The 26,853-nt window shown below is 35.2% G+C and overlaps 1 protein-coding gene across 2 annotated transcripts in view; it reads left to right on the forward strand.

Annotated features, from left to right (window-relative positions):
- Positions 1-26,853, forward strand: part of LOC140053878 (cilia- and flagella-associated protein 47-like) — a 37,539-nt gene that overhangs the window by 1,361 nt on the left and 9,325 nt on the right. The window contains exons 4-42 of one of the 2 annotated variants that reach the window (XM_072098611.1): positions 417-463; positions 650-878; positions 1,330-1,636; positions 1,798-2,068; positions 2,514-2,671; positions 2,898-3,120; positions 3,235-3,387; positions 3,644-3,747; positions 4,070-4,249; positions 4,593-4,696; positions 4,974-5,086; positions 5,260-5,393; positions 6,292-6,402; positions 6,928-7,058; positions 7,322-7,444; positions 7,717-7,926; positions 8,136-8,286; positions 8,500-9,069; positions 9,347-9,545; positions 9,880-10,101; positions 10,628-10,902; positions 11,316-11,562; positions 11,868-12,098; positions 12,479-12,701; positions 14,208-14,400; positions 16,100-16,197; positions 16,422-16,538; positions 17,314-17,448; positions 18,052-18,315; positions 18,588-18,870; positions 19,755-20,012; positions 20,311-20,760; positions 20,919-21,124; positions 21,357-21,500; positions 23,219-23,337; positions 24,138-24,344; positions 24,613-24,841; positions 24,988-25,163; positions 25,408-25,627. In XM_072098611.1, the coding sequence (XP_071954712.1) occupies positions 417-463; positions 650-878; positions 1,330-1,636; positions 1,798-2,068; positions 2,514-2,671; positions 2,898-3,120; positions 3,235-3,387; positions 3,644-3,747; positions 4,070-4,249; positions 4,593-4,696; positions 4,974-5,086; positions 5,260-5,393; positions 6,292-6,402; positions 6,928-7,058; positions 7,322-7,444; positions 7,717-7,926; positions 8,136-8,286; positions 8,500-9,069; positions 9,347-9,545; positions 9,880-10,101; positions 10,628-10,902; positions 11,316-11,562; positions 11,868-12,098; positions 12,479-12,701; positions 14,208-14,400; positions 16,100-16,197; positions 16,422-16,538; positions 17,314-17,448; positions 18,052-18,315; positions 18,588-18,870; positions 19,755-20,012; positions 20,311-20,760; positions 20,919-21,124; positions 21,357-21,500; positions 23,219-23,337; positions 24,138-24,344; positions 24,613-24,841; positions 24,988-25,163; positions 25,408-25,627 (7,815 nt within the window). The remainder of the gene's footprint in view (positions 1-416; positions 464-649; positions 879-1,329; positions 1,637-1,797; positions 2,069-2,513; positions 2,672-2,897; positions 3,121-3,234; positions 3,388-3,643; positions 3,748-4,069; positions 4,250-4,592; positions 4,697-4,973; positions 5,087-5,259; positions 5,394-6,291; positions 6,403-6,927; positions 7,059-7,321; positions 7,445-7,716; positions 7,927-8,135; positions 8,287-8,499; positions 9,070-9,346; positions 9,546-9,879; positions 10,102-10,627; positions 10,903-11,315; positions 11,563-11,867; positions 12,099-12,478; positions 12,702-14,207; positions 14,401-16,099; positions 16,198-16,421; positions 16,539-17,313; positions 17,449-18,051; positions 18,316-18,587; positions 18,871-19,754; positions 20,013-20,310; positions 20,761-20,918; positions 21,125-21,356; positions 21,501-23,218; positions 23,338-24,137; positions 24,345-24,612; positions 24,842-24,987; positions 25,164-25,407; positions 25,628-26,853) is intronic. The other variant, XM_072098613.1, reaches the window with a different exon arrangement.

Genomic DNA, 26,853 nt, shown 5'->3' on the forward strand with positions numbered 1-26,853 from the left:
GCCTATTTTCCATAAAGGATTGAACTGTAGAAGACATACCTTCTCGCAACGAGTAATAAACCATTGGAACAGTTTACCAGCTGACGTTGTTAATTCTGAGACCACTAACACCTTCAAGAATTGCATCGACACAATGTAGTTGATATGGGGTTAAAAAGGCATTCGCCTAAACTTTCCCATTATAGCTAAACTAAACTAAACTAAACTAAACTAACATATATTTAAAATAAAAATATTGATATAATAAGGAATTTATTCTGAAATAGCATTTTGATGTATGTATGTGGAATTAAAACTGACTGGCAGATAACTATCTTTAGGAATAACTTACAACAGTATCCAATAAATGAATAAAAAACATGAAAACAACTTTTAAAATCTTTTTATTTTGTCATGGTCATTCTTTTTTTTTTCAGGTTGAATTTATCACCAAGATGACTGGTACACTAAATGAACAAGTTCAGTAAGTCATAGTAAAATTAATGAAAATTTATACCGAATTTTATAACAAAATTAAATTTGTAGTGTCTATTCTAAGATAATTATTCCACCATCATAATTCTAATACTGTCTGTATGTGTATTGTCCTAAATCAAGGTATATCAAGGTAAAGTATAATTCTATTACTGTCTTTTTTTCTGCTCTCTAGACTACAACTCGCAAATCAAGATGCTTCTACCATAACTATCAAAGCCGGCATTGTTGAGCGTTGTCTTGAGTTGTTGTCTGTTGATGATGAAGATCAGATTGACTGTGTAAGGTTTGGGTGTTCTTATTATGGCACAGATAAGATGGAGGCTGCTTACCTTTATAATAACAGTCCACATCCTGTTAGTTTTGTCACAGTTTTGCTGGAAGACGCTGAAGGAATGGAAATTGTAAGTATTTTTATTTAGCGTATATCGTCTGGTTAATTCCACCCCCGTAGAACACAAAATTGGGCTGACGTTGGGGTGGGAATATACCCGGGGAAACCCTGGTTCAGGAAAAAAATGATCGTGGTAAGCATTTCTTGTAAAAACTCACCTGAACTGGCTATAGAGAGAGGCCTATATCCAGATCAAAAGTCAATACTGGGATTATACCTAGGGATATGCCTGTTTGTGAAATCAGACATAAAGTAGGGAATTAGACCAGAAGTGGGATTATACCAGAGGATATACGGTAATATACTGTTAACTTTGAAGTAATTTTCACGCCCTAGTGTGTAGTGGTTTTTTCTGCATTATCATTCCGTAGATGATATTGGATTAATAGTTTGTTAATTTTAAAACTTTTTGTTTGTTGAAAGTGAAATTGAATAAATATTATACTTTGTTTCTTTTCTAGGGGAATGATCTGACCAAGTCCACTGTCGGAACTTTAGCTACCACTAACCTACAAAAAGTGTTAGCCAGCACTAACCCTCTGACCACCCTGGTCACTACGTACCCAAACCAGGGTAACCTAGGTGCTTACGAAAAGATTCCAGTGTTCTTTCGTTTTAGCCCCAGATACAACACCCTTAAGCAGGGTTGGAAGAGTACAGCGACACCTCCACCTAGGCAGGACTTCTCACTCTTTATGCATTTTGTCATGGTAGGCAGCAGTAAAGGATTTGCAGAGGAGGAGGGCCTGGGGGTTGGAAGCCCAGAAGGTGTGTTTATTGCTCCTATTTTTATTGATTAAATGCTGAAATATTTTAAAGTCTCTTTATTCAGGATGAAATAAGATCTATCTATTCATCATCATTGTTAGATTTTATTGATTACATCTTTTTGTCAAAAATTGTTTGGAAATGATTACTGCGTTTTTCAGGAGCAAAATTGGAGATTGCATTAACAGGGACAGCTCTTCCAGTCCTGTTGACCCTTAACCCCATGACCCACTTTGACATGGGTAACTGTCCTGTCGGGGAACATGTTGATGCTCTGTGTGAACTACGTAATGAATCAACCATACTACCAATCGAGTTCATCTTTAACAAAATCGCTCAATACACAATCTATCCAGAGTTTGGCAAGCTTAGGCCTGGGGCTGTACAAGATGTTATCATATCGTTTAAGCCAAATCAGTTTGGTACATTCAGGTAAGTGCTTTATAGAAATAATAATAATATACTTTATTTTCACACGAAACACTTGAATTACCCAAGGGTGTTTTTCATCAAGGCCGTGCAAGGCCATACATTAATACTGAACATCAACAAAAACGAATAAAAGAGGAAAATAAACATAAAACCCGATATTTTTAAACTATGTTTCGGGGATAACAATGAAAAAAAGATTTATGTAGTTTAACTTAATTTTAATATATTTACATTTAGGATTATCCCAAAGGTTATTTCAAAGCTTACTGCCATAAAATGATAGACTATTTTTCTTATATTCAGTTTTTGCTTTAGGAATTTTAAAATTTCTACTATTTGCTATATAAGTTATAGTTAAAGGTGCTTATCTTTAGTTTAAACCAATTCAGTTTAGCCAATCAGTTTTAAGTGCCAATTGCCATGTGTCTTGTTCATGTCATAATAGGAGTATGCAGTTAATGGATGTATTGGGAGCAGTTGCTGATAATGCTCCTCAATCACACCCTACTGACATCCACAGGGAACCAATCCACACCCTGCATGTCTCACTTCATGGTACTAGTAATGCTGTCACAACTGAAAAGAAACCAAAGTTTAATCCAGGTATATATATTGTGTCCTATAAAAAAAACTACATGTACTTCAATTGAGTTCTTCTTGCAAACTATAAAAAAAGATTTAAAATATGGTATTCATATACATAACTGTAGACTGTATATGAGTAAGAGATAACTAGATTGTCTTGTGCTTGATACCATTGGTTAGATATATATAATATATCAAAAATAAAAATAAAACTTGGTTACTATATGTACTTTGTCTTTAATAGGAATAACACCGCTAGTGGTTGGTGAAGTTGGCCAGTTTGTCTCTGTTACAACAGACGAAGCCTCTTCCTATAAACCTAGAGCTGCTATGTTGAATGCCCCAAAGACCAAGGGACTGCACACATCAAAGTCTGCGTCAGGCATCCGCGACTCCTCAGCACTTGTTGCATTTCCTAATGATAGGGCACGAAGTATCAGGCCTAGCTATCGCAGAGAAAACTATAAGTGAGTATGGAAAAAATTATTATTAAATTGAAAAGGTCACAAAAACTATGATGGAAGTAAAAGTTACCAATATCTTTGAATTAGAAATAATTTGTATGTTATTTCTTTCTTCAGAACCATCTTTACAAAATCCGACAGACATACTTACGTTGATCCTGATTATGCGTATGATGACAATGAGATACAAGACATACAAGAACACAAGAATAAATACAATCAGTATTTAGTAGAATGCAGAGAGAAAAGAAAGGAGAAAACAAGTTCAAAGTAAGTCTTATTCATGTACATATAACAAACTAGTTAAAATAGCTGTTCAGATTTCAAACGTAGTTTAAAACCGTTAGATGTATGGATATGTGTAATAGCAAATAGTAAGACACAAACGTGCAAACTCTCTTTTAGTATAGATATAATTAATTGAAGCAGCAAATTGTATTGCTGTTGTATTAGTGTGTAATTCAAAAGTTTAGTTTAACAGACTAATAACCTTCCTAACTCTATTTTCTCTGTTTTATTTTAATAGGGAGTTCAAAACATTGAACACTGCTAAAGATATTGGAGTGAAGCCAGCATCCGGACTAAAACCATCAAAACTGAAGATTGAAGACATGAAAAATGTTGTCAGAAGTAAGAGACATCATTAATGTCATTTCCATCACCAATATATGCATTTTCAAAAATCTACAGTAGTAATCATTTAATAAAAGTGGAGTTGTGGCTTGGTGGTTATGATGCTTGGCTACTAATCCAAGGGTCTTGGGTTCAAGTCCTATCATATGGCAGAATTTTGTTTATGTAGAGCATCTTGTGTCTGTTTGTCTTGTGAACAGGATTGCCACCTTTAAGAAGGATAGTCAATGAATTCACTTATGGTTATCCTTGGCAATTTGCCTAAATAGAAAAAAATTAATAAAAAATTAATAACTTTTGAACATTTTTTCTCTTTTAGCTCCAACCCCACCAAATAGTGGAAATCGTATGTTAAGCTCCAAGTGGTTAAATAACAAGGAGATGTTATCAACTGGTAGGCCTAGTAGTGGGGGCTTGAACGCTGTACCTATGACACCTCAAGAGAAAGCTGACTGTAAGCTACAGCTGTCACCGCAGCAGCTCTATCAAGTCATCATTGGTAAGTTAATACCGTTCTTAAGCTCTGTCTACACTATCAAACTTGATGTGACAAAAAAATGTGATGTGCCCGTACTGTATATGATGATGTCATATCACTAGCATATTTGGGCATATCACACTTTTTTTGTCAAACTACTGTAGTTTGATAGTGTAGACAGAGCTTTATTTGAGGGTATGATGAGTATGGTTTCCTCTTCCTCAATTAAGACCACCCAATGAAAGAACACTTAACACCCAAGCCAGTTCTGGGGGTAGACCTTCTTTCCTCCATAGCAATACCCGTTAAGAAGATATACTCAGTTCATGTAGTTGATTCATTAATTTTGTTTATACCATTTTAGGACCACCAGTGATTGACTTTCGTCGTGTTTGTCTCAAATCAACAAGTGCAAGAAGTTTAAACATTGTCAACAATCTTGACCAATACATTCACATCCTAGTTGAGGTAAAAGAGATTATATACTGTATTTTTAGAATTAATTTACATTTATTATAAATTCTTAGTGTAAGGCTATCTTCACTATCAACATGTATATGAAAAAAAAATTTTATGTGCCCATATATCTGAAGATGTCATATTGCTACCATAATTATTTGGGTATATCACTATCGTATTTGGACAAATCACACTTTTTTTAGTCAAACTAGTTTGATAGTGTAGACAGAGCTTAAGGGAGTGTGCTGAATAGAACAGTCAATGATATGATATATTCTTTCTTCAGATTGATTGCCGTGAGCTGCGACAGACAAGTCCTCTATCTCAAGTTGTTCCACCAAACTGTAAAGCAGAACTTCCACTAATCTTTGAGTCAAACACTAAAGGTGTATTCCAAAGGCAAGTCTTTCTTCATTTTTCAGGCAGTAATGTGTCCCTGTTACTCTCATCATTGCTTCAGTATTTGGTTTCTTACAGGAGAAAGTCTGCAGCACCTTGGTTCTCTTTATACATTTATTTCTTTTTTACTGCTTAGTTTTACTAATGTTAAAAGTCTCTTTTATTTTGTGTAGAAATGTGAAATATTCAGTGAATAAACATCATAAGGATCACATTGTGGTGAAGGCAGATGTTGTAGCAGTATCTCTTACCCTGCCTACAGACCTGCTAGAAATCAAACCAACTCCAGGAATGCCTGCTGAAGCTGGTATGTTGTATATTATTACTATCTTATTTTATGTTATTATTACCTTAACTAAAGCTCTGTCTACATGATCAAACTAGTTTGACAAAAAAGTGTGATGTGCCCAAATATGGTAGTGATATGCTCAAATATGGTAGTGATATGACATCATTGTGTCCATAATATGGGCACATCACTATAATGTTTGATAGTGTAGTTAGAAATTTAGCTTTAGTTAAGCTCTGTCTACACTATCAAACTTTGTGACAAACAAATGTGATGTGCCCAACACTACCATATTTGGGCACATCACACTTTTGTTAATAGTGTAAACGGAGCTTAAAGAGGAAACAAGTACTACAGTATGTTAAATTAAAGTATATTCATAAATTGTATTTCAAGACATCCTACATCTTCACTATCATCACTATTCATAAATTGTATTTCAAGACATCCTACATCTTCACTATCATCACTATTCATAAATTGTATTTCAAGACATCCTACATCTTCACTATCATCACTATTCATAAATTGTATTTCAAGACATCCTACATCTTCACTATCATCACTATTCATAAATTGTATTTCAAGACATCCTACATCTTCACTATCATAACTATTCATAAATTGTATTTCAAGACATCCTACATCTTCACTATCATCACTATTCATAAATTGTATTTCAAGACATCCTACATCTTCACTATCATCACTATTCATAAATTGTATTTCAAGACATCCTACATCTTCACTATCATGACTATTCATAAATTGTATTTCAAGACATCCTACATCTTCACTATCATCACTATTCATAAATTGTATTTCAAGACATCCTACATCTTCACTATCATCACTATTCATAAATTGTATTTCAAGACATCCTACATCTTCACTATCATAACTATTTTCCTTAAAGGGTTAAGAAGTGTGATAAACCTGAAAAATGAAAGAAATTTCCCAGCAGAGTTTACCTGGCAACCCGTGCTTGGAGAAAGAGGAACTGCATTCTCAATTCGTCCTGCTACTGGTGAGTGGCTCCTACAGATTACCAATTTGGTGCCTCCTACATGTTACAGATAATGAGTTTCAGTTTCAGTTTATTTTCCATTTCAATTTATGAAAATAAGATAAACAACTTATATGGATGGATAACCGTAAGAGCGAAGCTCGATAGCCGGTCACCTGTTAGTGCAGTGACATTACGGACAACATAAAGACAGGACAAAGGTGCAATACATAACAAGACATGTGCACACTTGTGTTGCAACCCCTTGGATAAAATAATATATTTATATAAAGGAGAAAACTGAAAATTAGATATTATATTTCTTTTTGATCATAAAATGATAATTTTTAACTTACTTCTTAAGAAGGTTAAGTGAGTGAGTGATTGTTATTGTTCTAAATAAAGCCTTTTTGAGAGAGGGGACACTTGAGGACCAAACTAAGTTTCCCCATAATAGTGGTGTCTACTGAGTAGAGGTATCCCTATTGTAGCCATTGATTCATGTCAAGCCTTGCGTTTAATTAATCTAAATGTATTTATTTCAAGGAATGGTTGATGCTTTTAAGGACCTTGATTGTGAAGTGGTGTTCCACCCATCTTACCATGCACCTGAAGAAGGAGAGTTCATTCTACAGGTTCATGGTGGTGAGGAATCAAAGCTGAAATGCATCGCTGATGTAAGTTTTGCCTTTTTTTAAGTTTAAGTTTAAGTTTCATATTAATACAAACAAACACAAATTTTTAAGAAAAGATTTGAAAAAATAACCGAAACGAATCAAAACGAAACTGACAAAACAATCAATAACTCAGTAAAATATTCATCATTTTTAGATTGGTCCTTTTACATATTTAAGGAAAAAAAAGAAGTATACATTGTATTTTAGTTTATAATGAATGCATTATACCTTGAAATAATTTGGTGATAAATTTCTTTTTCCAGCTTGGTCCCACACAAGTGATGTTTATGGAAAGACGTATTTTATTTGGACAAGTTCCACTCCATCTTACAACAACACAGACAGCTGTATTGCATAATAACAGCCAAAATCATGCTTACTTCCAGGTAAATCTAGCCTTAAAAGAGCACTATATAATTCTTTATTATTATACACAGATAATACTTAGGTAGCCCTAAGCTCTGTCTACACTATTAAACCAGTTTGACAAAAACAGTGTGATGTGCTCAAATATGGTAGTGATATGCCCAAATATGCTATAATAATAGTGATATGACATAATCATGTATATATATACACATTTTTTTAACCAAACACCAGGCCACAGTGCTGCTATGACTGAATTGCTATATCATAAACATATTTTTTGTTTTTTAAGATTATAGACCCAAATCCAGTTCCTGGCCTGATGGTGTCCCCCGTTCAAGGTGTGGTACCGGTCGGTGGTAACACGGAGCTTAAGATATATCTCACACCAGGTGCTATTATGAAGTTTGATACCAGACTAGAGGTCTCAATTCGAGGATGGAAGACAATTGAACTAAGAATGGGAGGAACAGTCTGTCCCCCTTCTGTTAATATTGATGTGGTATGAGCTTTTAATATATTTGATTGTCACTGTCGGTTTTGGTCCATTGCATAGTAAGCAGTTATTTATGTATTTTGAACAACTATCTGATCCAATGAACCAGGCAGCTAATTGCCATACTGTAGGAACAATGGAAATTCTCGCTTCCCACTTACAGTATTTAATTTGTATTTTCTATTTTATTTGAATAACTTCTCTTTTTATTTCAGCCTTCATTCCACTTTGGTGGTGTTTATTGTGGTTCTAAGCATGTGCTTCCATTTAAGCTTATCAATAAGGTGCGGACACCAGCCAAAGCGATCTTTGACCTTTCACGCTATCGAGACTTTTCCCTCAAGTTTGACACTGACGTGATGGCAGGTATACATTGTTTTCTTATTTGTAGCAACATTCAAATTTGGTTAATATAAAATCTCATTTTTAGTCTTTTATTTGAAAAATTTACCTAAAAATATCTTACCACAAGACCAAATAAGAAATGAAAAAAACATTAAAGTATAAATTATTAATGTTTATTTTTGTGATAATAAGATTGTTTACTAAGTATTTACTTCTTTTTTATTTTTTATTCAGAAACTGAGGACATCTTAAGTCCAGGCATCTATAAAGTTTCTCTTAGAAGAGAAGAAACAATCAAGTGCCAGTTAATATTCCGTCCAACAGAAGTAGCGTCTTACGACTTCAACATCATTGTCACCATAAACCAGACAGATCCACCATCACCGAACCCGACTCCTTTCCCACCAACGCCTGCACCATCATCAAAGAGCATTCAACACATCATCACTCCGAGACCGATGGTTGTGACCATTGCAACTCCCAAAAGGAAAATCATTGCCACAGCTCTGCGACAACCACTCCAGTTATCAAACTATCACATTGACTTCTCTTTGCCTTCTGGATTCAGAGACAATGGAAGTCTTCTTGGTGAAACAAGAGGAACGCTTCTTGTGAATAACAGCGATAAAGACATCACTTGGAGTCTGGATCTGGATAAATGTGGGAAGGCCACTGAAGATGGTGTCTTCCGGTTCCTGATGCCTTCTGGTGCGCCATTCTTTACTCACAGGAAAGGTGGTGCGGGTGTTGAAGATACTCTTTCTTCTGGAGAGACATACCCGCTTGGAATCATGTTCTGTCCAGGTAAATTTGACTTCGTTTTACAAATTGTACACAATTAATAGTAGGGTAGGCCTACCTGTATCCACAGAATTTAATTAAGGGGCTTACCATGAATTTTAACCTTAACACAACAAATTTGTTCTTTCTTATACTGAGCTGCACCCATCCACCAAGTTTGAAGACCATGCAACCCCTAGTCTCTGAATAAAGCCGGACAGACAGAGAGAGATTTGGTAAATTATAGTAAAATTATTTTTTTGGTTGAATTCTTATTCTTTCTAAATGTTTAACTCTTTAGAGGAACCAGGTGAATACAAAGCTGACATTCCTATTATCCTGAATGGTAACAAGACACACACTTACCAACACCTCAATATCCATGGCACGCTGAAGTCACCCAGATTGACCTTTGACCCTATTGCTCTTGTTCTTACACCAGTTCCTTTGTCAACTGAAGTGTCTGCAGATTTCACTATACAAGCTGCAGGCTTTACAAAGTGAGTTTTGTTTTTTTGATAATTGTTTTGAATTTTGGTCTTTGGTTCAAACCATGTAAAGCTCTGTCTACACTATCAAACTAGTTTGACAAAAAAAGTATTATGTGCCCAAATATGGTAGTGATATTCCCAATTATGGTACTAGTGATCATCATGTCCATATATGGGCACATAACATTTTTTGTCACATAAAGTTTGATAGTGTAGACAGAGCTTAAGTCCTAAATGTTCCCCTTTCTATTGTTCATACATGGCTGACTTAGATATAATTAGGCCTATAGCAAATATAATATGTTGGATTTGATTATGTTTATATTTTTTCTACCATCTATAGAAAATGTGTAATTGATGTGGAACTCCCTGACATCGAGCTTGAAGATGGTAGTACTTCTTCCATTTTATCGGTCACTTTTCCAGATGGTCAGACCATTCAGCCATGCTCTGGTGATGATGGACAAGAGGAACCGTTTGTTCTAAAGTGTAGGGTCACGTTCAGTTCCCCAAAACCTGTCTCATTCTCTCAGCCAATCAAGTTTATTGATGAGATTGGTAATAGGTAACTGGTTTTATAAATTGTTTAATTAATTAATTAAAGTTATAATACAATCTTTTATAATAGTTTGCTATGCTACACTATCAAACTTGTTTGACAAAAAAAGCGTGGTGTGCCCAAATATGGTAGTGATGTGCCCAAATATGGTAGTGATGTGCCCAAATATGGTAGTGATGTACCCAAATATGGTAGTGATGTGCCCAAATATGGTAGTGATGTGCCCAAATAAATGGTAGTGATGTGCCCAAATATGGTAGTGATATGACATCATCATGTCCATATATGAGCACATCACATTTTTTGTCACATAAAGTTTGATAGTGTGGACAAGGCTTTAGGATAGGATAGAGTACTATTTTATACAACTGTTTGTATACATGGGATGTAACAAACTTGTACCTTTAATTCAAATTTTTGTATTTCACTGTTTAATGTGACCACCTTTGCTCATCATATGAAACTTTCTTCCGATTTGATTTCATATTAATAATATATTATAATTTTATATTTGATATAAATTATTTTAAAGTTTTTCAATTATGGTTACCGCCACTGCTGACAATTGTTTGCTTACTGCCTACCACTTCATCGCTAAGCATCGAACTGACTACCAGATAGTAACAGAGCAGGGGCGGTCGCTGAAAGGCAGACGTTCATCGTCAAAGGAGAGCGTGAATGTTGGAGAAGCTGTGATCCTACCTGTAGAAACACCTTCCAGGCCTTCAACACGTAACAGTTCAAGTACAAGCTCTAGATTTGGTGCTACATCGTCAACTTATGATGAATCAACTGCTAGTGTTACAGGTAATATAGGTTAACAAGTTCCCCTTTTACCTTGTTTATTTGTTATTCATTATTTACATAGTTAAAGAAAAGGATTCTACACATTTTACAGACTATTGTTTCTTTGTGTTTGATCAAATAAATAATTTTCTTTCAAAAAGACATTTATTTTCCTTCATAGCAATACAAAATAAAATACAGAAATGATAAGGTTTAAATAAAAACTTGATTCTAGTGAGTTGAGATTCTTCACAAATTCAAGAAAATTTACACAAAATTGTTAAAAATTTAAAAATAGATCTGTAATTAGCATGAAAGAATACATATATTTAGGAGGACTTAGCAATAAACTTTCAAAAGGCAGACACCGATATCAAATTATTTTTGCCTATATTTTGACATGACATTACTTGCCACATTATTATATACCGCAGAATCAACTTATCGTAGTACTCCACGGGATGGCGCTGTAAACCACGCAACAAATGGTAGCTCCAGTTATGAACATGAGAGCAGGCTAGGCCTAGTGTCACGCTCTCTAGGCTCAGCAGCTTTCCCTGATGAAGACTCAGAAGAAGGGGTGTTTCATCATGAGGTGCTCATGGCTATCCAGAGGTGGATTACTCTGCATGGATGGACTGGAGGACCTTGTCCAGCCTCTGTCCCAGATACTTTGAGAAGGTACTTATACAATTACTGCTATAGTCAACTCTCCTAATACCGGACTCTTTGAAAACTGGAAACTCTAATGAAACCAGACTTCTTGAAGACCAAAATGTTCCAAATTCCTTTTTACCATTAAAAGCACATTCCGAATACCAGACTTTCCTGAAAACCATACATATTTGGCCAGCCCAAGGGTGTCGGGTATTGGAATACTACTAATTAACAGTAGTTGTCTCTACTACATCAGTTCTAGTACATGAGTGAAGCATATTTTATTTAACAATCAATGTGTGTTACATGCTTTCATTTTTCTTTTATAGTGGCATGTCTAAGAACCCAGTCAACGATACTGTTCGTGATAAATCAGTCCAAGGAAATCCAGCCACCAACAACCAGAAGAAAAAGTTTGCCAAAACCATCTTTGACATGATCGCTCATTTGAGTGGTAGATCTATTCCAGGTATCCCGATTGACCATGCACTTCCAAGTGACCCAACTGAGAGGGCACTGCAACTACATTGGATGTACTCAACATTGCTGACATTCTTAAGGTGGGTATGCTTCAAATGAATTACAATTTTATTTTAATTGCCATTAACTAACATTGGTTGCATGTAATGAACCTGACCAATGGTCTTTGATACATGCATGGTACCAAAGACTATGATACAGAAACTGTCGTGGTGTGGTCATAGCCTATGTAACCTTTCCAATTTCAAAATGTTGTATTCTCAGAAATGCATAGAAAGATGCAAACATTTAAACTTATTTTACTTTGGATTTATACAGGGGATTTCTACTTATAATCTGTGCTTCAGAGATTCCTCCTTTCCATTCATTTGTTTTGTAATGATTATTTATGTATGTTTATGATTTTTGTGAATGGAAATAAAGAAACAAACATACATATTCAACGATTTATATATGACAGGAGTCAAGGTGCATCTGTAGCTAGCATCAAACCCGAGTACTTATTTGAGCCAGACGATTATCAGAGATACATGATGATACAACAGAAGCTGCAAGAGAAGGTTGAAGGCAAGTCCCAGGTGTCACCTCTCCAGGCACTCAGAGTAGACACTACCCTGGATGAGGGCCTCTTTGAATCTGTATCTAAGAGAGCCTGGACAGATCTACTGCTTCAGTCAATCAAGGTAAATATTATTTTTATTGTATTATTAGAATAGTTTTTATATTTTTCTAGTTTTGGCTCTGTCTACACTATCAAACTTTATGTGAAAAAAACTTATGTGATCTACCATATTTAGGTATATCACTGCCATATTTGGCCACATCACATTTTATTTGTCAAAATTGTTTGATAGTGTAGACAGAGCTTTAAAATATAACTAATCTAGGAAAGTAGGATAAAATAATAAATGTTCCTTCATACCTTTCGTTTAATAATGTTTTTTTATCATTTTCATTTTTACTCAAACTGCACGTAACGTATATCATTTGTTTTCACATCATCTTTTCTATAAATATCTTTATTCCATTTTATTATTAAAGCACACTTGTTTGCAACTAATGGTGATTACAATGTATTGGTGAAATATTGTGTTCATTTCTTATTTACTATACTCAAGTGATTAGGTACCTGGTAATGAATAAGTTTGCAAATAGCATTGTGAACAGAGTAGTTTAGCTAATCAAATAGGTTTCCTCTAGTTATAGGCTTTTATCTCTACAGTATACTAGTTTGGTGTTTTTGTTTGGAACTTTTAAAATTCTTAGTCTTCATACTTTATCAAGGCATTTCCTCATTTTATTCAATATTCTTCTCTCTATACGTCTATTTATGCATATTTTTCTCTAGATTAGCATTACTTCTCTTTTACTCTTTATCAAATGCACTTTTTTATACCGTACATTATTGCAACTCTTGACTATAATTACGTTTTCTTTATTCTTTATAATCTACAGGCTGATACATCTTGCTTTGTTTTCATATTATATTTATTCCATCTTTTTAATGTATTTACATTTAATTGTTTCAATGACTGTGATGATTGCAATTATCTTTAACTCATTCCATCTAGTTGTGATTATAATATTCTTTTTAATGTATTTACATCTATACATTTAATTGTTTCAATGACTGTGATAATTGCAATTATCTTTAACTCATTCCATCTAGTTGTGATTATAATATTCTTTTTAATGTATTTACATCTATACATTTAATTGTTTCAATGACTGTGATGATTGCAATTATCTTTAACTCATTCCATCTAGTTGTGATTATAATATTCTTTTTAATGTATTTACATCTATACAGTTAATTGTTTCAATGACTGTAATGATTGCAATTATCTTTAACTCATTCCATCTAGTTGTGATTATAATATTCTTTTTAATGTATTTACATCTATACAGTTAATTGTTTCAATGACTGTGATGATTGCAATTATCTTTAACTCATTCCATCTAGTTGTGATTATAATATCCTTTAAATTTAATGTTTTGTATTGTACAAAATTGTATTGTGAAAAAAACTATATTCTTTTGTATTTAAAGTTGTATTAGTATATAAGTCTAGTATTGTCTTATTTTCTAACAACTTGTACAAGATAAAGTATATAGTGAGAATGTTACACATCCAACATTTAAATTTTTAGAAATTAATTTGCCTACATTACAAAATTTTTTCCTTTTAGGTTCTTGTTTTGTCCAGAGTTACACCCAGGAGCGTAAAGACGCATGCTACCCCAGGAGGTCAAACACTGCCCTCTATCAATGCAGATCCGCAATCAAGTAATATTTATGGAGTTGGGGAAAGAATTCTACTTGCCTGGCTGAATCATTACTATGAACAGCAACGGCATTCTATATGGGTCGAATGCAATAAAGGTAAATAAAATACTGTTGAAATAATAGATTTGGTTAACCAAGACAAACAGGACACTGAGCTTGCCTTGCCAAGATAGGAACTCGTTAAAAGTCCTTTGATCAAATGTGTGGCTGCGACAAATACCAACTAGGTAGGTACTATACTGTACTATGTACATATTCTCCGCAGCACGCAGTGCCTGTTAAGAGGCATGGAACTGATCGTGTCGCAGCCACAGATAAACACTTTGATCTTCAGAGCACAGTATCCTGTTGTTAGTTTGCCTTGGGTTAACCCTTTAAGTGACCAATTGAAATTATTATTATTTAAAATATTCAATTTCTTTAATGCCATAAAGGTTTTTAAATTAAGCTTGTTTTAACACAGCATATTAGTACAAAAAATAAACTGGGAAAACCTAGAGATTTCTTTATGAAAAGTAGAAAACTTTCCAGATATCTGAATCTACTGACCTACTGTAATAGAGTGGCTGTGCTTTATCTTTGTTTTTTTTGTATGTACTATATGTTACTCTTCTCTTCAATAGAAGCACAGTACCTTGTTTTTCATCGCCCAACAGGTAACATTAAGCACAATAAGTTGAACATTAAAGCACTATCAATTGAACATTATGCATGATCAGTTGAACATTATGCACGATCAATTAAACATTATACATGATCAGTTAAACATTAAAGCATGATCAGTTGAACATTATGCATGCTCAGTTGAAAATTATGCATGATGAGTTGAACATTATGCATGATGAGTTTATTTTATCCCTCATGACCATATTAACCCATGTGTATGTGTGTATTGAATGTTGTCCTAATGAAAACTAATGTTAAAGTTTTGAATTATTAATTGGAATTGCATTCTGAGGTCAGTAAATAATCCCAAAACTTGGAGAATACTGGGTAATCTTTTCGGATACGGACATGACCCACCATCTTGAAGAAATGGAAGAACAGCATCCATCTGACATAACTGCTTCCTTCAAAACACCTCATTCATTCCAGATAATAAATAATATTTAACAACATGGCATCCATAAAGGTAAACAACACAGCCTGAGCTAACAGTATTTCAGTTAAATATAAATCTGTTTCAACCATGCTCTACAATAACCTGCTCTGTCTTTATTGCATGAATGTTTTGTGATTTTATTTATGTGTTAAAATATGTCATCATAAATCAACATTAATGGTAACATTTAGACATTTTCTTTATACTGAAATGATTAAAGTGTGGACAGATAAATCATGCTTTTAATTTTCAAACGTAATTCATCTAATTAAATTTAACGACCTATAACTTAATTAGAAACCGATGAGCTTGACAAATATATTTGTTATTTTTAGTATAACATAAAAATGATTGCGTATTTTGTTGATTTGAAGTGTAACAATAACAATCTTGTTTTGATGTGAAGGTATTGTTTTTTTTTTGTGAAATAAGGCTGTGTTCTAATTTGTGTGCTTAATATTGATCAATATTGATTAAGAATTTCAGAAACAAAAACAACTTTTGCATCCTAAATATATCACCAGAGTTTACTTCTAAAAATAAATTATTAATTAAAAAACTCTAAATCCCCAGATGAGGACAGTATTGCAGAATAGAAACCTTAGGATGGTGCCATTTTTCGCACCAGCCATTCCATATTCTTTTATAAAGATTCTTACGAAAGATTTTCACTGTGTTTTTGTTTAATTTCAGGAGGCGTTCCACCGTCCAGATGGGTAGTGAACTTTGACTATGACCTTTTGGATGGCTTAGTATTGGCTGCACTACTCGCAGCTTACGTTCCATTTCTGGTATGATTCGACAACTATTTTCTTCTTTGTTTCCTAATTAAACTTAAATGTTCAATTTTTCATATGCCAGGTCTTATTGAGCTTTCATTAAACAAAAAAACACTGAAGAAACAAAATAGAAAAGTGTTTTTACAAGTTGAAATCATAAGGATTTAATATATTTAATTCCTTTTAATTGTTATTATTTTTAACGGCTCAGATTTAAATTGTATTTCATCTTTAAGGTAACGACACATCTACGTGATATGTACACACACCCTGCTACAGCTGAGCAGTGCTTACACAACGCACTTAAAGTTGTCAACGCTTTTAAGAGCATTGGTCTTGATTATGATATACAGGTATGTCTACCTTCTCACTGCAATAAACATGAACTATTTTTTACTTGAACACTTTGGTTAATGACTTAGTTGGAAAATAATGTGAAGAAGAGCTGTAAAGCCCTTGGCAGTGTTGAAGATAATTTAGTGACATGCTTAACTACCTCTGGCTTATTACTCTACTTAAAATTGTTGAACTCAACTTAACTACTTTACATAAAGGTTATAGTTATTGGGGCAATCTATTTAATGTTTGCCTGGAGATTGTGTTTGCCAATAATGATTATTTTTCAATAATAGACAACTTGTATGTTGAGGTATTGGAATGATGTATGTATTTGCAACCTCAAGGAAATACTTGTTTATACAACATTGATTTTAATGTACTTTTATCTTTTGTAATCTCTTATTTTTTACATTATTAAAATATTAATCCCAGGCTATGATCCTAATCTCAGGCTATGATCCTAAATTAATATCATTATATCTTTGTGTCCATTGATACAGATGTTTACCGGAACTTGTTTATTTCACATTTTAGCTAAAGATATAATTGATCTAATCCGATATCTTGATCTCCAGGTCATAGATATAACTGATCTTAATCCAATATCTTGATCCCCAAGTCATAGATATAACTGATCCTAATTCAATACCTTGATCCCCATGTCATAGATATAATTGATCCTAATCCAATATTTTGATCCCCAGGCTAAAGATATAACTGATCCTAATCCAATAGGTTTATCCCCATGCTATAGATATAACTGATCCTAATCCATATATTGATCCCCAGGCTATAGATATAACTGATCCTAATCCAATATCATTGATGCTGCTATGTGTTCATTTATACCAACGTCTGCCACAATATTTACCAAAAAGCTCTGTGGATTTTCTAGGATCCCTTCATGCAACTGTCACTCGGCAGGTAAGATGAAACAAATCAAACAATTATTTTTGATAGTCATAGCTCAAAAAGATTCCAAAAAGAAAAAAGAACTTTCTGTTTGGTCAGTTGGAGTGTCATTTTTTTTTTTTTTTTAATATGAAAAAATGCTGTAATAAAAGAAAAAAAAGCTGCACACTTAATGTTTTAAATCAGTAAATGATACAAAGTAAGCTGCACACTTAATGTTTTAAATCAGTAAATGATACATTGTCTAACTTTCCTTCCTGAAGTTTCTTGATTTTAGCTTTTGTACTTTTTTATTTTTTTACGTTTTTATCCTATATGGCGTGATGTGTGTTATGTACTGTAAGCATTGTTATTTATGGTACTATAAAGCTTTATTCTCTGTCTGCCTATCTCATTTAAATTGATGCAGTAATCTTCTACAACACAAGATTTATGTTGTTAAAGCAATTAAGGAACGTAATGAAATGATTAAACAAAAATAAACAAACTAGTTAGAACATTTAATTAAAAAACAAGTATATTCTTGTCAAGTATAGTCAAATAAACATTTATTTCTTTCATTTTAAAATTAAAATTAATACATTATTATTATTATTTTTGCTTGATTTCCTTTAGGTTCGGTTAACTAATCCAAGTAAGAAGCCGTTGATCTATCATTCATTCATTTCTGGACGGGATGCGAAAGACTTCCGACTACCACACGTTAAACAGATTACAGTTGCACCAAAAAGTAACTATGATCTAGTGGTGGAGTTTACTAGCAGGTTTCTTAGACCAGCAGAGGGAGTGTTGGTACTAGTTGGAAGAAGGCTTGGATCAGCTTGTGGTACAACATTGGTGTTCAATTTGAGGACTTCAATTGATAATATTACCCCCTCTGTGAGTCATGTCATATATTATTTATTTTGCCAAATACAATACAAAGTAAGACATAAAACAGTACCAAAGTTAATGAATGAGGCAGGATCACCTAAAAGTTAGAAATAAAAATAACCATCGAGATGCCTCCACATAGAAATACTTGTACTTATAACATGAATTCCTGAAGAGTCAGTTAATTTTGTATTTTGTTTTAGCATTATGCAGATGCCCAGTATGTTTTGTGTAATTTTCTATGCCTTGGTTTTTATAAATACTATTACGTTTTGCAGGCTACCATTAAGTGTGAATCCCCTTGTTATGAACTCAATAAAGTGGAAATCGACGTTATCAACCCATTCGATGAAGATTGTGAGTTCCGGATGGTTCTGGTTGAAGCAAACGACACATTCCCGTCGATGCCGTCTGCGAGTAAAACTACCGGTTTGATGAAAACAAAGACCGATAAAACCAAACCCAAAAAAGTGCGCTCACGGGTTGATCATGGACAGAGAGTAGAGCAAACAACATTGCCAACAGTAGAGGATATACAAAGTGAGAAAGACAAGAAAGAAAGTATGTTATTATTATTGATTAGTTGCACATTCCTGTTTAGTTTTGTTATTTATATCTTTAGGCAAATTGCCAAGGATGGCTATAAACAAAATCATTCACTATCCTTCTTAATAACAACAATAACAACATGCTCTTCATAAACAAAGTCTTATTACACGTCTTTGGGAGTGGATTTGTAAATTGTCATAATAGAAAAAGTCCTGATTTGAGCCCAGGACCCTTGGCTTGGTAGTCATGCACCACCTAAGCTACAACTCCACTCCACTTAACACCCTTGACTTGGTAGTCACGCACCACCTAAGCTACAACTCCACTCCACTTAACACCCTTGACTTGGTAGTCACGCACCACCTAAGCTACAACTCCACTCCACTTAACACCCTTGACTTGGTAGTCACGCACCACCTAAGCTACAACTCCACTCCACTTAACACCCTTGACTTGGTAGTCACGCACCACCTAAGCTACAACTCCACTCCACTTAACACCCTTGACTTGGTAGTCACGCACCACCTAAGCTACAACTCCACTCCACTTAACACCCTTGACTTGGTAGTCACGCACCACCTAAGCTACAACTCCACTCCACTTAACACCCTTGACTTGGTAGTCACACACCACCTAAGCTACAACTCCACTCCACTTAACACCCTTGACTTGGTAGTCACGCACCACCTAAGCTACAACTCCACTCCACTTAACACCCTTGACTTGGTAGTCACGCACCACCTAAGCTACAACTCCACTCCACTTAACACCCTTGACTTGGTAGTCACGCACCACCTAAGCTACAACTCCACTCCACTTAACACCCTTAACTTGGTAGTCACACACCACCTAAGCTACAACTCCACTCCACTTAACTATTCTTTTTTCCTATTTAGCAGATACCAATGGCCTGGTAAGCGCATTCTTCTGTTCTCAGAAAATGGTTCACATTGAAGCTAATGGTACCACGTCAGTTCAAATTGATTTCTTGCCGTTCAACGTCGGCAAGCGCCAGTGCTCTGTCCTGTTCATCAACGAGAAGGTTGGAGAGTTTCTGTACTCTATCGAGGCCACGGCACTTCTACCACTACCATCGTGTTTACCGTTTACGCCAAGTAAACATAGCGTTAGAGTAAGCAGTGCCGCTGCTGCAGGTTGGTATGATGTGTCAAAAGGGGTCGGGTCAACCAATTACTTAGTATTAATCTAATGTTTTGTTTGTAATCACTAAGTTTGAGTTTGAAGAATACAGTCCACAATAATAATAGTCTATAATTCCCCATGGAATTTTTCAATTCAACTTCAATTTATTGTAGATACATAATAACAAAAATCAGAGTTGTAAATGACAATTGTAGCCCATCAACTTTGATAACATTATATATCTGAGATTGAACAACAACAACAAAGTCATTTTTAATTCTCGCAATGTTACCCATTTTGATTTATTAGGCACCGGGAGAGGTCTCTATGGCGGTGATGATCGAGTTATCTATTGGCGTTGTGACTGCAACCAAGTCCTCAAAGAGGATCTCGCCATTCCACTGACAAACTCGGCCTATGAACAAGCGCTGGTCATAGCGGCCCAGCAGCGTATGAACACCACAGAAATCAAGCGGCGGCAAAAGACTGGCACGTTAGCTGCTGCAACCGTCACGGCCGCTATTGCAGCTTTGGGATTGTCAGACAGCAAGATCATTCCTGAACAGTCACTGGTGATGTCTGGCAAAATGCAGCCAGAGTCAAAAACATTTGTCGTTGAAACAAGCTCAAAGTATTTTTCTGCTCCGTCTACCATTACAATGCCGTCACCATTAGAGGTCAAGGCTCGGTCAGCACAAGAGATCATGAGAAATGGGCAAGTTGCCAAAAGGTCATCAGTGGGACTGATTGGAACAAAAGGTTAGAGTTGTGTCATATTCATTTGAGACCATACTTTGTATTGACTTGTATTATTGGAAGAGGTGTTGATTTGTTGACCTTCTCTAGTTCACTTTTTTCACATTCACACATACCTGAAATAAAAATCATACAAATATGGAATGAAATGTTTCTTTTAGGTGTAATTCTTGATGAGGGAAGTGTACGTTTACCTGTCAAGTTTATTCCCAAAGATCCCGGACACTACCCTTGTCAGTTGGTGCTTCGATCGTCCAATGACATTAGAGTTTACCATTTGGAGTGTACGGTCAGCGCTGAGGGCACAGCCGCTCAGATTGAGTTCACTGCTCCTGTTCATCAGTCAATTACGCAGGATATTCCAATTGTAAGACTTCTTGTTCAGTTTATGCTATAAAAATACAACTAGAAGTTTTAGATGAACCTTTTCACCAAGAAATTTATAAATAAAAATATGTCCGGTTTTTCCGGAAAGTCTGGTATTCGGAATGGGTTTTTGAAAAAATGAATTTGAGTGGCTTTAGAGTTTTCAGTTTTCAAAGAGGTGACTGTGTTTTGATAGCAAAAATACTTTACTTTATACTTTCTTATTACTGTAGATTAACCAAACTAATTTTGACTGGCCGTTGAATGCCTGTGTTGAGGGCGTTGGTTTCTTTGGCCCGCCCTTCATCCTAGCAAAAGCGATGCAGACAACGTTATACCCGCTTATGTTTAGACCATCTTTTGAATCAGTAATTGAGGTAATTTGATTAATTTACTATTATTAATACTATATACTAATATAATATTTTACAATTCACTTTTATTAATCCAAAGGCAAAATGACAACGCTGTGCGTATCAGTGGTTGGAGGCGGCACTCAATGAAGATACAAAATAAAATAAGCAAAAAGCTAAATCAAAATGTTCCTCAGTTTAATTTTATTAAGATTTTATAAAAACAAATGATCATTATTTTAAAACATTGCAAACAACACCTTTGTATGAACTTTTGAAAACTAAACTAAATGACGTTGATAGTTAAAAGTTTAATGTAAATGTGTCATTCATATTTATGACAACCTTTGGTGAGATTGTGTTTATCATCTTTGAATGTCAAACATCCCTTTATCTGAAAATGTCAAGAAACAACCCGTAGGTTGTCTAGTAAGAAACAACCCGTAGGTTGTCTAGTATTTATGATTCCCTGTTCAACATGTCATAAGTTTGCTGTTGGGTTCAATTGATTATTGGAATGGGATGATACAGTTTATTGATTATTGGAATGGGATGATACAGTTTATTGATTATTGGAATGGGATGATACAGTTTATTGATTATTGGAATGGGATGATACAGTTTTTAAAGGAATATTTTAAAGTAATCAAGAAAATGTATTTAATTAATGTGTTCAATTACAGTATTTTAATTATGACTTTAGAATAATGTTTATTATATAAATTATATAATTTATATAATAATGATGAAGGGCTAGTGTTGCCCCAAAGCTCTGCTAACTTTTCTGGCTGTTTTACTTTATCGTTTTGATTTAGCTTTTAGCTTTTTCATGTATCTCCATTGAGATCTAGCCACTGATACACACAGCATTGTCATTTTTCAGTAATTTGCCTTTGGATTTATATAAATTATTTTTTTTGTCTTGTGTGAGTTCATCTCACGTTTATTTAAATTCTCATTGGTGAATATATTATATACGTATAAGTACATATGTGACAATTAAAAGTAAGTGGATTTATATAAATTATAGTATACACATGGTGAGAATATTTCATGAGTTAAAAAATAGAGCAGTCAATTTTTATGCTATTCAGAATTAGCCCTACCCAATACTGAATGACATATGTGATGCATAATTAACCAATCAAAATATTGGAAGAAAATATCTTTGGAAGGTGGTTCATGTATTTTGAATTGAAATATAGTGAAAGGATGTGTATATAACTTAAAATATTATTACATTTTGTTTAAAATGCTAGCCTTTATGTCATGGCTCCAGAATATCATTTGCACACACTTTCATGGTGAGATATAAAAATGGACATTTTTGATGCACCTCAATTGTCACCTAACACAATAAAAATGTCACTTAACATGAAAGCACAATAGTCAAACACAAGTGTTTTAAAGCAATATTTATGAATGCACTAAGCAGACTTGTGTTGGCTTGATGGTTTTTTCCCTCGGCCGTCGTTTTAATGTTGACGCACATGGAGACGTACATGTACTTTACTATATGCACTAATTGAATATAGTGCCGTGAAAATAGTGTTTTGACTCTTTATTGTGTGTTATCCAACTTGTCAAATGTGTGAAAATAATTATTATATAATACATCTGATGTTTTTTTAGTACAAATGATTACATTAGCCTGATTGTGTCATCAAATTGTAATGTATCGAGGCACAATCTCTATTAGGCTTTTACATTTAATGCTTGTTACATTGTTTTTACATCCATAGGGTAAACTTATATTATGTAACACTGAAGATGGAACAGAACATTATTTTAAGTTGAAGGGTGAAGGGCAGAAACCACTGGCCCTCGATCACATCACAGTTGAATGTGAAGCGAGATCAAAGTAAGTTTAAAGTTCTGTCTACACTATCAAAAATATGATGTGCCCATATATGGACACGAAGACATCATATCACTACCATATTTGGGCACATCACACATTTTTGTCAAACTAGTTTGATAGTTTAGACAGAGCTTAAGAACAGTAGAAAATGCAGTAGAACCTCTATATAAGGACAAATTCTTTATTTTATTTTGTATTTAATCTGTATAAAAAGAAATACAACTCGGGACTAAACAAAGTAAGAGGTGTTTGTTATAGGTTGGTCGTAGTTTTAGTACAATATGGACACTTTCGGGATACTTTTGACACCAAATAAAGTATCACCCTAATAGGAATGTCTTCTAAAGACAGTGTTAAAACATAAATTACTTGTTTTTGGGAAAGGTGTATTGTCCCAAATAGGGGACTACTGTAAATTAATTGGATATAGAAAGAGAAAACTAAAATAATAATAATAATAATAATAATAATAATAATAATAAATAATACCTTAATATTTAGTATCAGAACATTTACTTGAGCTATATATTACAGGATCAATAACGTCGCATTTCATGTTAACAGTCAGTCTGTTTTACAGTCTTTGTGATAATTCATGTTAAACATTCCAAAACATTAACCCATGCCATTAAATAGGTCAACCAATTGTAACCTTTTTTTTTAAAGAAATATGATAATAATATGTTAATAATTCTTGTGTTTTTGTCTTTCACCATTTTAAATAAATAAACTATTTGATTGCTTTGGTTTAAACCCAAGTGATTAATTGTTTATGTGTATTTTCCTGATTGTCCTTTCAGTGTACAGAGAATGATACGAGTTCCAAATGTGACATCAAATAAGCTTATATATCACATTGTGTCTGATCTTCCGATCGTCAGTGGGCCGTCATCCGTAACGGTCCTACCTGGAAAGGATGAGGAATGTGTCATTTTATTTTCACCATGGAAACGCGGTGTCTTCAGGGGCGTGTTATCGTTTGTTGCTGGTGGTACAGCTAATCTTAAGTGAGTCACTAATCAGTCTATTTTGGTATTTATCAAAATCTATCAAGCAAACTTTGACTATTTTCAATACTGCCTGATCAGTTCTCTATTTTTAAAGTTTTTTTATTACGCATCCAAAAGCAAGTACAAGCTCGTCAATTACAGTTACTATTTTATAATTTCTCATTTGAGGCTCGGGGAGTGGAGTTAAAAGAATCTTTAATTACAACCTTGGGATTGGAAGGCAAGCAAATATATTATATTTATAAAAAAGAAACTATTCTTACAGGGATACCAAAGCTGATGATAGTGATGTTGAGAGTAGAGGAAGCAGAGCCACCAGTGGAACCAAGAGGGCGTCTAGCGGTAAATCAAACAAAAGCCTGCCCTCATCGGCTGAAAGCTTACAGGACAGTGTTAGGGAAAACATGAAGGGATACAGAGTCTGGTACTCGGTCGAAGTTCAAAGTTTAAAACCTCCTCCCGAGAAGATACTTAGTATTAGTTGTCCTGCTCAGGTACAGTAAAGTTACTTAAATTTTTTTTAATTATTTAAAACTTGTTAGTGTATATACTGTTAAACTGTTTAGCTTTTAAATAATTTAAATTCTAATTTTGTCATTTTCTCAAGTCTACCACTATAAAAAAATTGTTTTTTTCTTAGTCGGCAACCGTGATGGAAGTAGAGATAATAAACCCAACAACAGAACATCTGACCTTTGACATTCTGATTGAAGGTGATGGACTAAGAGGAGAAAGTGAACTATCATTAACTGCTGGACAAAAGAAAATGTATCAGCTAGTCTACTCTCCAGCTGTCATTGGTAAATCAAATGGAAGGTAATGTTTTGTCATTTTACTGAACATCAAAATAATTTATCTCCCAATGTAACACTACTTTAACATCCAATGTAACAGATGAGGCAGTTTAACACCACAGCCACCTTGTGTACTGCAGGCTGCTGGCTGCCGATGGTCCGTGGAGGGGCAAATCAAATTTTGCTCAGTTTCCAGTTTAGGCAGTGTGAGGACCAGTTTTACCATTATTCTTCTCAATATTTATTTCTGTTTTTTTTCTCTTCAGCCTGATATTTCAGAACAAAGTAGTTGGAGAGTTTTGGTACAAGCTAAACTTGTCATCCAAAAGCCCAGGACCCACGGTGTTACCCCACATGGAGTGCGAGTTGGGTAAATGGAGTCGTCAGTTTGTGACACTCAGTAACCCAACTGAAGAAACTTTGGAGCTTATTCCGTCCTGTAGCAATACCAACAACTTTACTATTGACATTGAGTATGATAATAAGGTATTGAAACTCCTTGTACTGTATTTGTTTGTTTACAATGGCATAACGCAGAGGGCCCCTGGTGTAGCACTCCTTGCTGTGTAGTTGCATTAGACTGCTCATGCTCTGGGGCCCCTGGTGTAGCACTCCTTGCTGTGTAGTTGCATTAGACTGCTTATGCTCTGGGGCCCCTGGTGTAGCACTCCTTGCTGTGTAGTTGCATTAGACTGCTTATGCTCTGTGGCCCCTGGTGTAGCACTCCTTGCTGTGTAGTTGCATTAGACTGCTTATGCTCTGGGGCCCCTGGTGTAGCACTCCTTGCTGTGTAGTTGCATTAGACTGCTTATGCTCTCTGGCCCCTGGTTTAGCACTCCTTGCTGTGTAGTTGCATTAGACTGCTCATGCTCTGTGGCCCCTGGTGTAGCACTCCTTGCTGTGTAGTTGCATTAGACTGCTCATGCTCTGGGGCCCCTGGTGTAGCACTCCTTGCTGTGTAGTTGCATTAGACTGCTCATGCTCTGGGGCCCCTGGTGTAGCACTCCTTGCTGTGTAGTTGCATTAGACTGCTTATGCTCTGTGGCCCCTGGTGTAGCACTCCTTGCTGTGTAGTTGCATTAGACTGCTTATGCTCTCTGGCCCCTGGTTTAGCACTCCTTGCTGTGTAGTTGCATTAGACTGCTCATGCTCTGAGGCCCCTGGTGTAGCACTCCTTGCTGTGTAGTTGCATTAGACTGCTTATGCTCTGGGGCCCCTGGTGTAGTACTCCTTGCTGTGTAGTTGCATTAGACTGCTCATGCTCTGGGGCCCCTGGTGTAGCACTCCTTGCTGTGTAGTTGCATTAGACTGCTTATGCTCTGGGGCCCCTGGTGTAGCACTCCTTGCTGTGTAGTTGCATTAGACTGCTTATGCTCTGGGGCCCCTGGTGTAGCACTCCTTGCTGTGTAGTTGCATTAGACTGCTTATGCTCTGGGGCCCCTGGTGTAGTACTCCTTGCTGTGTAGTTGCATTAGACTGCTTATGCTCTCTGGCCCCTGGTTTAGCACTCCTTGCTGTGTAGTTGCATTAGACTGCTCATGCTCTGAGGCCCCTGGTGTAGCACTCCTTGCTGTGTAGTTGCATTAGACTGCTTATGCTCTGTGGCCCCTGGTGTAGCACTCCTTGCTGTGTAGTTGCATTAGACTGCTTATGCTCTGGGGACCCTGGTGTAGTACTCCTTGCTGTGTAGTTGCATTAGACTGCTTATGCTC

This window comes from Antedon mediterranea, chromosome 7 (assembly GCF_964355755.1).
Source record: "Antedon mediterranea chromosome 7, ecAntMedi1.1, whole genome shotgun sequence".
In the NCBI taxonomy this organism is placed as follows: Eukaryota; Metazoa; Echinodermata; class Crinoidea; order Comatulida; family Antedonidae; genus Antedon; species Antedon mediterranea.